Consider the following 15370-nt stretch of genomic DNA (forward strand, 5'->3'; position numbering starts at 1 on the left):
ATAAATGATCGGTCTCAGCCAATCTCACTGATGGGTGATCGTATCAGTATTGGCAGCAAGTATGCTTTTGGTGCATCATGTAGGCAGCAGCATCTGCTCTCTACCATACTGTGTGTGTGTGTGTGTGTGTGTGTGTGTGTGTGTGTGTGTGTGTGTGTGTGTGTGTGTGTGTGTAGGTGTGTGTGTGTGTGTGTGTGTGTGTGAGAGAGAGAGAGAGAGAGAGAGAGAGAGAGAGAGAGAGAGAGATAGTAATAGATCATATTTCCCATGGTGTCATTCACCAGCCATGTTCCATTTATCTCCCATACACTCATATTGCCTATGATAGCACTATCATTCATTCACACACACACACACACACACACACACACACACAGCCTGAGATCTCATGTGTGTATGCATGTGTGTGTGTGTGTGTGTGTGTGTGTGTGTGTGTGTGTGTGTGTGTGTGTGTGTGTGTGTGTGTGTGTGTGTGTGTGTGTGTGTGTGTGTCTATGTCTACTGTGCTGACGTGAGGTCATCTGTCTCCTTCACTCAAATGCATGTTGGCAAAACTCTTTCTGGGTTTAGCCAACTGCAGGTCTGTGAAACAACGCTCCCTCTGTTTCCATCAGGCGGAGTTTTCTTAGAAATAAAGGAAATCTCTGTTTAGATTCAGTGTCGGTCACCAAAATGCGTTGTGTGTATCTTCGAGTTCTGACAAAGGTGTCAGGAGTTATTTCCTTTCTCGTAAAACACAGATTTTCAAAAATGTATTTTTTTTTTTCAGTGCTGCCTTGTTTACATCCATGTTTCCTTACAGCCGCCTTTGTTAGCACCTAGCAGCTCATAGTGTCGCTACACACATGCAAGTTGGTCTTTGTGCACCTGCACAAGATAAACAGGAGCCGGGACCCACTCAACACAAAGCATCTCCATAGAGCAACAAGAGGTTAAACACTCTACAGGGAGCCCTCAACACCCACTGCCAAAGCACTCACACTCAAAACACCATCATTAAGGCTCTGCATACAAAGACAGTAACAAAAATATGACAGCAAACTGTGAAAATGGCAGTTTTCAATGGCATGTTTTGAGGCTGTCTGGTTCACTGCTTGAGAGGTGTTGTTATGTGCAGCATGCACATTTGTCAGGCCAATCAGTTGGTCTCCATTCAGAGCCTTAGCCTTGACTAAAGGATAAGTCTTACCTTTGTGTGGCTTCTATATATTTTGAGTGCAGCTGGAATGGGCCTTCGCTGCCTATTGTGATCAACTGTGGAAAAATACTCCTCATCTGAGGTTTACAAAGACACTTCTTAACCAGTCACCGGGGCCTTTGATGCTTTATGGGATATGTTTTCAAAAAAGCTTCAAGGCTGAGGAATGACTGGTTGTTTAACCTGACTGGTTTTATAATGAGCTTTGTGCAGGCGCTACCATATACTGTACATTTCAGTGATAAGCCTCTGGGACTATGGGGATAGTTTATACATAGGGAAATAATAACTTGTAAGATGCATTTGTCCCATTGAAAAATCTGCTGTCATAGAGGCAAGGCAAGGCAAGGCAATTTTATTTGTATAGCCCGTTTTTACAAACAGTTTGTCTCAAAGGGCTTTACATGGCATCGTAACAACATCCTCTGTCCTTAGACCCTCACATCAACTGAGGAAAAACTCCATGGAAAACCCTTTTAACAGGGAAAAATCGGAGAAACCTCAGGGTGAGCAACAGGGGAGGGATCCCTCACCCAGGACGGACAGACGTGCAATAGATGTTGTTACAGACAAGAAAACAGTTTACAGTTTATGTCACAGAATGTGCGAAATATGGAAATGTTAGCAGGAGTTGATGAAGGCAGCCTCTGGTGAGGGGGGGGCAGGGAGAGCTGGCCAGCTCGATGGGAGGACTGGGTGGTAGACTGGTCCATGGGAAGGGAGGGGAGGCCGGTCTAACAGCAGGGGAAAGGGTGGGCGATGCAGGCGGCGGCTGGTGCAGAGGAGAGGAGAGGAGGGGAAAGGAGAGGGCTCTGTATAACCAGATGTGTCCCCAGCAGTCTAAGCCTATAGCAGCGTAGCTATAGAATGGTTCAGAGCTACCTGGACCAGCCCTAGCTAAAAGCCCTGTCATAAAGGAAGGTCTTAAGTCTAGACTTAAATGTAGTTAGAGTGTCTGCCTCTTTGACCCATGGAGAGAGCTGGTTCCACAGTAAAGGAGCCCGGTAACTGAAGGCTCTACCTCCCAGTCTGTTTTTAGAGATACTGGGAGTCACTAACAGACCTGCATTCTGGGAGCGGAGTGCTCTGGTAGTAAGGAATGATTAGTTCTTTCAGATAGGTTGGAGCTTTATCATTAAGAGCCTTATAAGTCAGCAGAAGGATTTTGAAGTCTATTCTAAATCCTACAGGAAGCCAGTGGAGAGAAGCTAAGGTGGGAGAGATGTGCTCTCTCTTCCTAACTCCTGTCAAAACCCTTGCTGCGGCATTCTGGACCAGCTGGAGACTCTTTAGAGAGTTTTTCGGACATCCTGACAGGAGAGAGTTGCAGTAGTCTAGCCTAGAAGTGATACATGCATGCACCAGTTTCTCAGCATCACTCTGGGAGAGGATATTCCTAATCTTAGTGATACTGCGCAGATGGAAGAAGGCGGTGCTAGTCACGTGTTTTATGTGGGAGCTAAAGGAAAGGTCCTGGTCAAAAATGACTCCAAGGTTCCTCGCAGTTGTACTCGGGGTCAGGGTGATGCCATCTAGAGTAGCGATCTGATTAGAGAAAGTGTCCCTGAGATGTTTAGGTCCAAACACAATGACCTCAGTTTTATCTGAATTCAGTAGCAAGAAGTTAGAGGACATCCAGGATCTAATGTCTTTCAGGCAGTCTTGCAGATTGATGAGGCGGCTTCTGTCATCTGGCTCTATGGACAAGTAGAGTTGCGTATCATCCGCATAACAGTGAAAATTGATTGAGTGCTTCCGGATGATGCCACCTAATGGGAGCATGTAAAGAATGAAGAGGATTGGCCCTAAGACTGAACCCTGCGGTACACCATACGTAACTCTGCTGTACTCTGAATGGTCGTTATTAACATTAACAAATTGAAACCTGTCAGATAAGTATGACTTAAACCATTTTAGGGCAGGTCCTTTAATCCCAATTTCATGATCTAGTCTCTGCAGCAGGATGCTGTGGTCGATGGTGTCGAATGCAGCACTGAGGTCCAAAAGTACAGAGACGAGACCTCTGTCTGAAGCTATAAGAAGATCATTAGAGACTTTGACAAGTGCTGTTTCAGTGCTATGGTGTTCTCTGAATCCAGATTGGAAAGCTTCAAAGAGCTCGTTAATGTGCAGATGTTCATGTAGCTGCTCCAGGACAACTTTCTCAAGGATCTTAGAGATGTAAGGAAGATTCAACACGTTCTCACTCCCAGTGCGTCAACAGCCTGACGAACGGTCGCCGCCCCTCATCGTCACATGCCTGACTCATTAGGTGCCCATTTTTCGTCAGGTTTTGACGCGCTCGGCTTTCAGTTGATTCCAATGCAATCCCCTTCACGGCGATATGTGAAGGGGCAAGTGATCCAGCCGACCCGGCGTGCGGCACTGAAAGACGCTGTGAGCAGAGGAAAACCTTTTTTTTTTTTTTTTTTTTTTTTACTTTTCCTTAAAGCTTTATTGAACCTGATGCTACTGTGTCTGACGTAGCTTTCGGCAAGGATGTTATTTATTTATTTATTTATTTAGTGATCATGGTGTTGGTGCAGAATAATCAATAAATAAATAAAAAAAATGACGTCCACTTCTGCGTTCAAAAAGCTACTCTGTTTAGATTAATCAATATTCTGAAGAAAGATCTGATTATTAGCCACAACGCTGTAACCATCCAAGGAAGACTGTGTAACAATATTATGTGCTTCTGCTGAGTCCAAAAGCCCTGTGTAATATCAACTTTATTTTAAGAAAACACGCTTTGTTTCCAATGTCATATCACGGAGAAGCACTACATTACCCATAATCCTCATATTTATCAGCGACGTGTCTGATTGGTTGAGCTCGCTGTTACCAGCAAATGAAAAAATAAAACAAATTGAGCATTATTTTCTTAGTAACTAAAAGGTCTTAACTCATTGAGTGCCAACCACATAATTTCTCGTTTTTCGTTCCCATGCGTTGAGTGCCAAAAACGAAATTTTTCGTTTTTTGCTTTTTTTTTAAATTATGAAAATAGACACTTTAATACACATTATATGTAAATTTGGGGACTCTACGACGAGGAGAACTGAAATAGATGACGATCAAAGTCACATGACAGCTCATGATCTGGAAGTTTTTATCATAACTCAGCTTCTGCAAACGGAGTTCTGCATGCAGATGCAGCGCAGCTGCTCCGCTGCTGCTCCGCTCTCACCCGCGAGGCTGCAGCAGCTGGGAGCTGAACCAGGAAGCTCTCAGCCCACTGTCCCGCCCGGTCTTCATCTGGAGCAACACCGTGTCCTCCCCAAAGTCCTCCCGCGGTAAAATCTGATGGTCTCTGGGTCAAAGCAGACCGGCACCACCGACCCGTACCACAGAAGGACCGCGACCACCGGCGGGACCGGTGTTCGCGAGCCGCTGTGGCCGACAGACCCTCACGTTCCGCGGCGAGAGGCTGTGACACGGCACGGTGCGTCTGTGTTATTGTTGTTTAGTGGCGCCCCCCCCGCCCCCGATGGTGGTTTTGTGAATAGAACAACAATTGTTGTGTATATTTATCTTATACGAGCCCTTTGATCCAGAAATGCGAGTGTCAGAAGAGCGACAGACACAAACAGCGCACCTTTCATAAAAGACGCTCTATCTCCTTTTCTAGAAAAAAAGGAGGGATTTTGGTGAAACCCAGCCATGTTTAGCTTGACTTTTCTCAGGAACGGAGGCACGTAGAAACAAACGGTTTGTGGCCATTTGAAGGATAAAGTTAAACCTTTCAAATGAGCCACAGTATGTGTTGGTGGCAATAATATAGAATACACTATGGCTCTAAAATAAAAAGTCAAATATGGTCTAATTTGCCGGTACACTTGACTAAAACTTTGGAAAGGAGCGCGGCACTCAATGAGTTAAGATCTTTTTTGTTTTCAACATTAAATAAAAAAACGGTGCTATATTGTTAAAATTCAACAATTAAATGCATGAAAGTTGGCTTGACTTCTTTTTTTTTTTTTTCATAATTTTCACCAGCATCTTTCTGGTCCACATCACATCCCATTTAATGTAATTTTTAATTCAATGAGTGAAATTTTATTTTTTATCTGAAAAACATTATTATGAATTCAATTCATTTTGATAGGTTGTTCAGAGCACTAGGGACAAAGTTTCTGTAGAATTTTAGATCTGTCGGACCTCCAGAAGGGTCACAGCTGACCGTCCAGGCTCGTTTCTCGGCCTTCAAAGCCTGGATTTAGAAGCCTTTTGTCTAATAACGTCCACATTCTTGGGGTTATAAGGCTGAAAGTTTAATGTATTTGTCCGGGGCCTAAGCCCATCCACCTTGTGCAATTTCAAACCCGTGCGACCTTCACAAGTGTCAAAGGTTGCTGATCTGTGACCTTCTTGACCCCGTTTCCTTGAATAAAACACCAAGACTTTGATGCGGGAAGCTGAGATTTTAATATGTGGTCCAGAATGTCTAGTAGATTGTGTGTGCAAAAGATTCAGAGCTCTGTGACATTCAGAAGGGTCACAAATAGCCAAAAAGCAATGCTCCTTTCTCTGACCTCATATTAAAGGATAAATGTTTCAACAGCAATTCTTTAATAGCTTCCAGATGCTTTGGCCTATCAGGCTGAATTTTTAGCTAAAGGAGCTGGTTTACGATCAGGAAGTAGGGGAGCTGTGCATAAAGCCAATTGGTAAGTGTCAAAGGTCACAGGGGTCAAACATCAAAGTGAATCCAGCCATTCCTGCTTTTTCTCAACAAAACATACACGCTTTAAGTTATCATCATGATATATAAATATGTTGTATATCAGAGAGTCCTTTATCAGAATATTTTGGTCCCGTTGCTCTAGGGGCCCCGGGGGGCCACTTGGCTTTCCCATGCTCCCACAGAGTTGGGTCTCGGGGTGATGGATAAGGGCCTCACCATGAGTCCACAGGCCAAGTTTCAAGTGATTTGGTTGGTTTCTATGGAAACGGCGGCCTCAAGGATACAGAGGAATGCGGCTGTTTGAAACCTCGCCTCTCGAAAAGTAATGGCTCGATCAGGACCGAACACACATCTACGCGTTCGTCTTGGGTCCCCGAACCATGTATTACAAAATCAGAACTGTACGACTTTTGGAAATGTGTTTTGTCTATTTCGGCTTTTCTGACTCAGAGTCTGTCAGACTTAAATCGTGAGAGACCCTCTTATGGCGCATTTCCACTAGCACGGCTCGGCTCGGTACGGCTCGGCTCGGCGCGCTATTTGCGTGTTTCCACTAGCACGTAGTACCTGCAACCAGGTACACTTTTGGTATCACCTCAGCCCTGGTTCCAAGCGAGCCGAAGCGTTACTAAAACGTGACGTCAGCCGACTGCCTTCCACTGATTGGCCGATGAGTGTCGTCACTGGAAGCGACGACCGACAACAGAAATGTTCCTGCTGAAGCCTGTTATTACCAGAGAATTTCTAATATTTAGACTGGCTCTGTTATTACGTGACTTTATTAAGTTTTAATATTTTTTCATGCGAGAAAGTAACTGTTTAGATCCCCATGTGCGGTTAGTTTATCCAAACGACGGCTGTTTAGAAGTTTGCCCCGATGTTTTTCGGAGAAGTGAAGCTCCAGGTCCGAGCAGCGACCGCGACACCACAGAGGCAGCAGCCCCGGCTCCTGACGTGCTCCGCCGGCCAGCCTACCACCGTCACCCCGAGGAGAACAGACCGCTAATTAACTTCCCCGATGGCTTTTAAGAGGTTTACCACCGGCTGGTTAAACTCTTAAATGTTGGTCTCATTGATGAAATCTAACAATTGTGGCTGTAGCAGCAGTTTGTTTGTGGTTAGAAAGAAGAGCAGCACTGCCTTGGGGTCAGCCTACGCACAGAAAACACCACATTACATCAATAAATAAATGTTTTACAATGAACCAGGCCGATCTCAGAGCTGGCAAGACTCTCCGGTAAGGCATATTGAACGGTTAAATGCCGTTAACGGGACGAGAGCAGTCAAAACGGCGGTTTAAAGCTAGCTACAGCGAGGGTAAGTTCACTTCCTGTTTACAAAGTAAAAGCACCAATTCTATCGTAATGGCTTTCCTTATGATAAAAGGCAAAATAACCGGAAGTGCGTTGCTCACTACGGCTAGCTTTAGTAACGCCGACTTCGTTGAAACAAAATTGTAAACAGCTGGTATTTTGTCAGTTTTTCAACACGTTGGGGATCTAAACGACTACTTTCTCGCCTGAAAATGTTTCAAATGTTGCTAAAGTTATATATTTACAGAGTTTAGAGCGTTGCTCGGCGCCGTGTAAATGACGTCACGGCGGCACTAGTGATACTCAGTTGTAATGGAAACACAACCAAACCGAGCCGTGCCGTGCCGTGCCGAGCCGTATCGAGCCGAGCCGTGCTAGTGGAAATGCGCCATTAGTCAGGGTCTCTTATCCATCACCCCGAGACCCAACTCTGTGGGAGCATGGGAAAGCCAAGTGGCCCCCCGGGGCCCCTAGAGCAACGGGACCAAAAAATTCTGATAGAGGACTCTCTGATATACAACATATTTATATATCATGATGATAACTTAAAGGGCCCTAGTTTGCTGGCGCAGCGCAGGTGGCGCAAGGTAACGCAGCTGGTCTAATGCAAGTTTCGACCAGCGCAGCCTAGCGCAAAGTCAGATTGGAAGATTGGCAGATCGCGCTGCGCTGAGATAGGCGTGGCCGCGCAGCAGGGGGAGGCGTCACAGATTCAGCTTGGTGCAGTGGAAGTTTTGTGCGAAAATGTCCCGCCGAGGTTGCGCTGAAAGCTCGCCACCTCCAACCAGGTCTAATCTCAGCGCAGGGCGAAGCGCAGCAGGTGCAGTGGAAGTTTGGCTGACTGACCTGCAGTGCACACATGTCACCAAGATCTCACAGGCAGATCTCCACAGTTCCAGACACATTTCAATGCAATAAATATCCACAATAACCACTATTTAATGCAACTAACGGAATCAACACGTGAATTTATATCTATATATATTGTCCTGTCACATCTGACGTCAGATCAAAGCAGAGATCAAAGGCTGTCGGTGCGTAAAGGAAACTCCACCTGAATTAACACAGCAGGGACGAACTGGCACTGAAAAGCAGCTGTGGATGTCCCAAGCAGGACTGAGGGTGGATGACTGCATGTCGCTGCCGTGTTGAGATATGCACACTGCCCTTGTGATGATCGCTTTATTTATTTATTTACTTATTAATTCAGTAGCGCGTGCGACCGCATCACGCAGCCGTAATGAAAAACAAAACACAAATCATTATCTCTCTTAGTCCACCACAACAGCCTCGGTATCAGATAGTCAGTATATAGCCTACTACAGTATACTCAGCATCTCTATCACAGAGAAAAAAGAGAAAAAAAGAGACGGACAGAGAGAGAGAGAGAGAGAGAGGAGGACAGAGAGAGAGAGAGAGAGAGGGAGAGGGAGAGAGAGAGCGTCCTTTACGCTGATTTCATGGTGTTTGTTCATGTTGTGATTAGTGTAGCCTACACCTCTCAAGGGTTTGAATAAATGTGAGTTTCTTTATTAGTTTATTAGTTGTTGTTTCATACATTGGGCAGCCGTTCTCAGTGTATCAGATCAATCCTGATTAAGTATATTAGTAAACTCATTATTCGGTCACTCTGAGCTCGGACCTCCGGACCAAAACAGCTGTTTCCTCCTGGGAGAGGTTCGGCCTCTGGCGTCGCTGTTTCCTCCGTCCATGTCCAAGTATAAAATGACAAACTTGCAGCGCGCATCACCCGCCGCGCAGTTAAAGGTGAGGAGAGGAGCTCCTTTGATTGGTGAAGATCTGACTCGGCTGTGTCAAACCCACTCCACGCCTTTCTCTCCTCCTCCTGTCTCCCTCCCGCCCTCTCTCCTCCCTCTTCACCGTTTGCGCCGGTGGGAGGGGCTGCGCTGGTCTAAGTCTGACTGCGCGGCCCACCAATCTTGCGAAATGGACCTGGGCCACACCCCGTTGGCGTGGCGAAGCTGCGCTGATGTTAGACTTCACCTGGTCTAAGAAACTAGGGCCCAAAGCGTGCATGTTTTGTTGAGAAAAAGCAGGAATGGCTGGATTCACTTTGATGTTTGACCCCTGTGACCTTTGACACTTACCAATTGGCTTTATGCACAGCTCCCCTACTTCCTGATCGTAAACCAGCTCCTTTAGCTAAAAATTCAGCCTGATAGGACAAAGCATCTGGAAGCTATTAAAGAATTGCTGTTGAAACATTTATCCTTTAATATGAGGTCAGAGAAAGGAGCATTGCTTTTTGGCTATTTGTGACCCTTCTGAATGTCACAGAGCTCTGAATCTTTTGCACACACAATCTACTAGACATTCTGGACCACATATTAAAATCTCATCTTCCTGCATCAAAGCCTTGGTGTTTTATTCAAGGAAACGGGGTCACAGATCAGCGACCTTTGACACTTGTGAACAGGGCCGGCTCTAGCCATTTTGGTGCCCTAGGCGAGATTACTCTCAGGCATCCCCCCAAAAATGATCATAATGATCATAACGATAACATAACAGTGTATCTCTATGTCCCCTCTGACCCTGAGATACACAACTTGCACAACAATCAGTAAAATTGCACTGAGTAAATCCTGGGTGAAGACATGAAAAAATTAGTCTCTTCACAATCATGAGAACAAACTGTTGTGGTGCTTGAAATGGGTATACGAAAGTCTGGGCTTCACAAAAGCAGTGGAATATACTGTATGATATAAGGCGATAAGTGTGGAAAAAAATTGTGAAATTGCTTTTTGAGCATAAATGTTAGGCCTAACTGTCATTCTCACCAAATGTCTCAAATGTGGGATAACAGAAGCTAAATATTGACTTCATTGACTTCAACTTCATGAGATGTGTGTAGCCCTAAATGAGAAATTTTCTCCAAATATCAACTAAGTAGACAAAAAACACACAAAATTTACAATATTTAGCCTATATAATGTATCCTATATGTGTTGCCACTGTGGTACTGTTTGAGAGGTTAAAAAATAAATAAAAAACTAGTTTGAGAGCTCAGCAGGTCTGAATACAGAGCTGGAGCTGATCTGGAGCTGAGGCCCACTGGCCCTGCTGTCTGAGCAGGCTGAAATCTCTACTCTCTTCTTTTTTCATAATCTTCTTCATCAAATTAGTCAGAACTTTAAACCTCATCATCCTCACTGCCTCTCTCTCTCTCTCTCTCTCTCCCTCTGAACGACTCTGCTGTTTCGAAGTGCTTCACAGTTGTTGTTTTCATTGACAGGTCGTCAAGGGCGTGCGGCCGTGCGTATTTGAAAGAGGAGAGTCTCCCAATCACAGTAGTTGAACCGCATTTGGTTACAGCGTTATGGCTAATAATCAGATCTTTCTTCAGAATATTGATTAATCTAAACAGAGTAGCTTTTTGAACGCGGAAGTGGACGTCATTTTTTTATTTATTGATTGATTATTCTGCACCAACACCATGATCACTAAATAAATAAATAAATTAATAAATAACATCCTTGCCGAAAGCTACGTCAGCATCAGGTTCAATAAAGCTTTAAGGAAAAGTAAAAAAAAAAAAAAAAAAAAAGTTGTCCTCTGCTCACAGCGTCTTTCAGTGCCGCACGCCGGGTCGGCTGGATCACTTGCTCTGAGCGTCACATATCGCCGCGAAGGGGATTGCATTGGAATCAACTGAAAGCGAGCGCGTCAAAACCTGATGAAAAACGGGCACCTAATGAGTCAGGCATGTGACGATGAGGGACAGTGACCGTTCGTCAGGCTGTTGACGCAGTGGGAGTGGGAACATGTTGGAAGATTGGATATAGGCCGATAGTTGGCTAGGACATCTGGGTCAAGAGAAGGTTTTTTAAGTAAAGGGTTAATGAGCCTCATTGTTTAAAGTGGGACTGTGTTACATTAGAAAGAAACACACTCTGCCTCTCACAAATAAACCATTTATTTCACAGGTAATAAAGATGCTGATTTCACAAGGCTCGCTTCTCTCAGGTTTCGCCACTAGAACCTCACTGTTGGTGTAATAATTAGCTGATATTAACCGTCTCAGTAGTATAGATTAGTATTAGGGGTGGGAGAAAAAATCGATTCACATAAGTATTGCAATATTTTTTTGACAATTTTTAAATCGATTTCTTTCTTTTTTTTAGATTTTTTTTTTAGATTTAAAAAAAAAAAAATATATATATATATATATATATATATATATATATATATACTGTGTATATATATATATATATATATATATATTTTTTTTTTCACATATATATATATATATATATATATATATATATATATATATATATATATATTGTGCAATGTGCATTTGTTCGCCTTTTTTACATACATGAGTCCAGGTTTAAGGGTTTAAGTTCACTTTATAATGGAGTATGTTAATTTATAGGCTCCTACAGTATTTGTGTGCAGATAAATGTTAAAATGTAGCAGTTTACCTCAGTCTATATCTCATTTTGTCCAAAAGGTTTCAGAAGCCTGTTTTTTCTATACTCTTTTATTTTTGCCTCTTTTATGCAGTCCAGGCTTTTGAAAAGAGAGTAAACATATTGCTGCTGAATAAATCTTAAAAACTGACTTACATGTGATGTGTATTTTTGGAGGAAATGTGGTTCTTGGTCATTTTCCAAAATAACCCCTCAAGGTCTTATGACTGACGAGTTAGCAGACCGTGTTCCCATTGAAGTTACAGCAGAAACGGCAACATGAACACAATGTATTGCAGCCTCCCTCTTTTTTTCCACCTTTCACATCTAAGTGCAATATTCATTGTGTGTTTTGGTCTGTTACTGTAGCTTTACACAAACATTTGGCTCTCTCTGGCTTTGCTCAAAGTTTGACTCACACAGTTAAACTGGCGTTTGTAGCGCACAGAATCATTTCATATCAGATGCGCTGCCTCACTGAGCTTCGATTAAATGTCTGTGAAATTCATTCGGTCTCCCACCTCTGACCTTCTAGTTAAGGAGGACAAGCCCAGAGAGAGTTGTTCTGTATGAGGAGACGGAGCAAACAAATGTTAATTATTAGCTCCTAATTGATTACCACTTGACAGCCAGCTGGTTGTCAAGTTACCGTGTCTCACATGTCTGCTTCAGTTTGTGTGTTTGATTCATCAAAAAATCAAATCACAAGTCAACAGTAATTCTGCTTTTGTGTATCTGCCCCTATGTGTGTGCATGTGCAAGTGAATGAGATTTAGTCACCGATTTAGAAGATTTACCATTTTGGAGGTAATTTAAGTTTGTTTGTCATTTTTAAGTCAAATCATTGCAGATCCACTTTGTTAACTCAGGCGTGAGCAAAGCAACACAAATCCAGAACCAAACTGAACATCAGTCTTTCAGGCCTTCTACCTTGATTTATCAGAAGAAATAGGTGATTATTTAGTTTTTACTTTGCCATTAGCGTCTGATTCTCATCGGTTCTTCCTCTTCCCGTCTCCTTTCTGTCTCTCTCTAACTGTAGATATGTATCGACTGGAGCTGGCCGGGGGTCTCGGGGTCATCCTGCTGCTGCTGGGAGTACTGACGGCACTTTACAAGTGCTACAACCTGGAGATCATGCTCTGCTACAGGAGACACTTTGGGAGTGATGAAACTGAGGATGGTAAGCCTCTCTGAGCGGCGCGCTCACTGTCACTTCAGCTCACATGCGTCACACACACTTCAACTAAAAGTAGGACTATTACCTTTTTTTTTAAAATAAAGTATCGGCTGATGTAAGAAACATGACATGTAACACAAAATAAATTTTTACATGAGACTCAGAACTTAGAACTTCAGTAGCGCACATAAGGGCATAGAAGAGCAATATAACACAGAAAAGTAAGAAAGAATATACATATAACTTTGTACATATATAATGTTGTATACCTGTAATTAAATACTTACATTGAATAAATAGAAAAAACTGTACCAAATTAAATATGCATAATGTATAAAAATGTGCAATTGGAAGAAAAACTGTGCAAACATACTGTATACATGTAGGCTGTATCCGAAATCACCCCATACTCACTATATAGTGCCATTTATGTTATAGTGCACTCAATTTATCCCACAATTCACCGCGAAATGTAGTGAACATCTGATGGTCACTAACCAAAGCAAGATATCCTATCATGCATTGCAGTCACGGATCACCGTTACGATCGTGAACGGAACGTTTTAATTACACAACGTAATACGTAATTAACTGTGCAGCGGAGTGGTGTCTGAAAGTGTTTTTCATTTGACCAGTCACTTCAGTATGTAGTCCACTATATTGAATTCACTATGTGAGTAGGGAGTAGTGAGTAATTTCGGACACAACCATGCAATTATGTCAAAAAGCCTTGATTTATAGGAGGGTCAAACATGTAACTTTTAAGGCTCATCAGCAAAGGTTTTATCTAAAATGTAAATATAAACACAGACATGGTGCAGAAGTTTTCCATCTTTACATCTGTTAGTGTGAGTGACTTTCAGAGGCTGAACATTGTGACGTCTACTTTCCCCGTTACTCTGTCTCACCCTGTCCTGTGTCCCTCTCCTCACAGATAATAAAGAGTATGATGCCTATCTGTCCTACACTAAAGTGGACCTGGACTCTCTGGGCAGGTGAGAGACCTCAATGCACACATGCACCTGTTGAGCTAAGTTGTTTCTCTTTTTTTTACAGTGAGTGAAAGAAGAAGTTAAGCAAATACATGGCATTCAATAAAAAGCATGCAATAAAAACTGGAGGCAGGGGGAAACAGCTGGCCTGCTGAAAAAACCTAACAACATTTGTAAATAAACAAACTGATTAAATCCTTAATTTCACTCTTGCAGGGGAATTGAATTCTTTCAAAAGATGTTAATTCAAAACAAAGCCACACTAAGCTAAGCCAACTAAGCTAACTATAACTGATTGCTTCCTGCAGCTGCTTTACACTGTTCACTTTATTAAATGAAGCATAGTCACGGTAACTAAAACAGTGGATACCATTAGGTTTAACGACATTACCTTATCTGAACCTGCTATATTAATATTTTAAATGTAATTGCATGGATCATTAAAGCAGATATCAGTGGAATGTTTTTGTTAATATAAGTCCTAAATAGTCCTATTTTCCGTCAGCAATCACTTACATGAAGTATTTCAGCCTAAACACGAGTCTCTCCGTCACTCTGCTCTGCTGTAACCCGAGGAGAAAATTTTCCTTGTGGGATACAAGTGTTATCCAATGAGGGGAGAGAACGGCATGAAGGGCTGTGTGTGCAGCCAAGGGATGCGCGTGAATGTGGTGACGTAGCACGAGGACCAATTGATGCCTGACAAGGGCGGGGGCTGCTAACTCATGGTGCGTTCAAGGAAACTCGTACTTTGTGTTTTTCCTTCCTGTGAAGTCATACCAGTTCGATCTGGTACGAGTTCACGGGTCGGAAGTTACGAGTGGCCGTTATAGGGAACTTTCACAGACAACAGGACGGTAAAAACACGAGCTACGGGTTACCTGGAACGCTACCAAGTCGTAGTTGTGACTTGAAGCTGTAACTTACGGTTTCAAAAGCCTGCCTTGAACACAGCATTAGCCGAAACGGCCGTGCCACTGATATCTGCTTTAACTTTGATGTTAAATGTGGAGCCCTGTTTGTGGTTCTCTCCTCTGGCAGGACGAGCAGCGACGAGGAGACGTTTGCGCTGGAAATCCTGCCAGATGTTCTGGAGAAACATTATGGCTACAAGCTGTTTATACCAGACAGAGATCTGATACCCAGCAGTAGTAAGTACCTGCTGTATATACCTATATTCTCTGCCCACACACACACACACACACACACACACACACACAAAGCCTCTGGGCCACTGTAACCCCCAATACCCAGAATTCATCACTCTGTCAGAATAAATAAGAATGAATGGGGATCTACATCATGGCGCATTCACAAACAGACACACATATGTCCATGTGTGCTTTCAGCTGTTCATAACATGTGCACGGACACACACTGATAAACAACACAACAATGTCACTCTGCCCCAGGCAGCATGAGTGTCATACCCTCATGTTCTCACATTTTGAGAAACAAGCACATAAACTATGTGTTTTTCTCAACCTAGCTCGTGTCAAGCCCTCGATTTAACACCCAGAGATGACCACGCATAATGTACAGGACACACAGAGGGCATCACACACAC

The 15370-nt window shown here is 43.3% G+C and overlaps 1 protein-coding gene across 2 annotated transcripts in view; it reads left to right on the top strand.

Annotated features, from left to right (window-relative positions):
• il1rapl2 (interleukin 1 receptor accessory protein-like 2) overlaps positions 1–15370 on the top strand; it is a 668322-nt gene that overhangs the window by 637939 nt on the left and 15013 nt on the right. For both annotated transcript variants that reach the window (XM_085788549.1, XM_085788550.1), the window contains exons 10-12: positions 12674–12814; positions 13746–13806; positions 14845–14954. In XM_085788549.1, coding sequence (XP_085644675.1) covers positions 12674–12814; positions 13746–13806; positions 14845–14954 — 312 coding nt within the window. The remainder of the gene's footprint in view (positions 1–12673; positions 12815–13745; positions 13807–14844; positions 14955–15370) is intronic.

Source organism: Trachurus japonicus, chromosome 10, assembly GCF_045865225.1.
Source record: "Trachurus japonicus isolate A0001 chromosome 10, Traja_1.0".
NCBI lineage: Eukaryota > Metazoa > Chordata > Actinopteri > Carangiformes > Carangidae > Trachurus > Trachurus japonicus.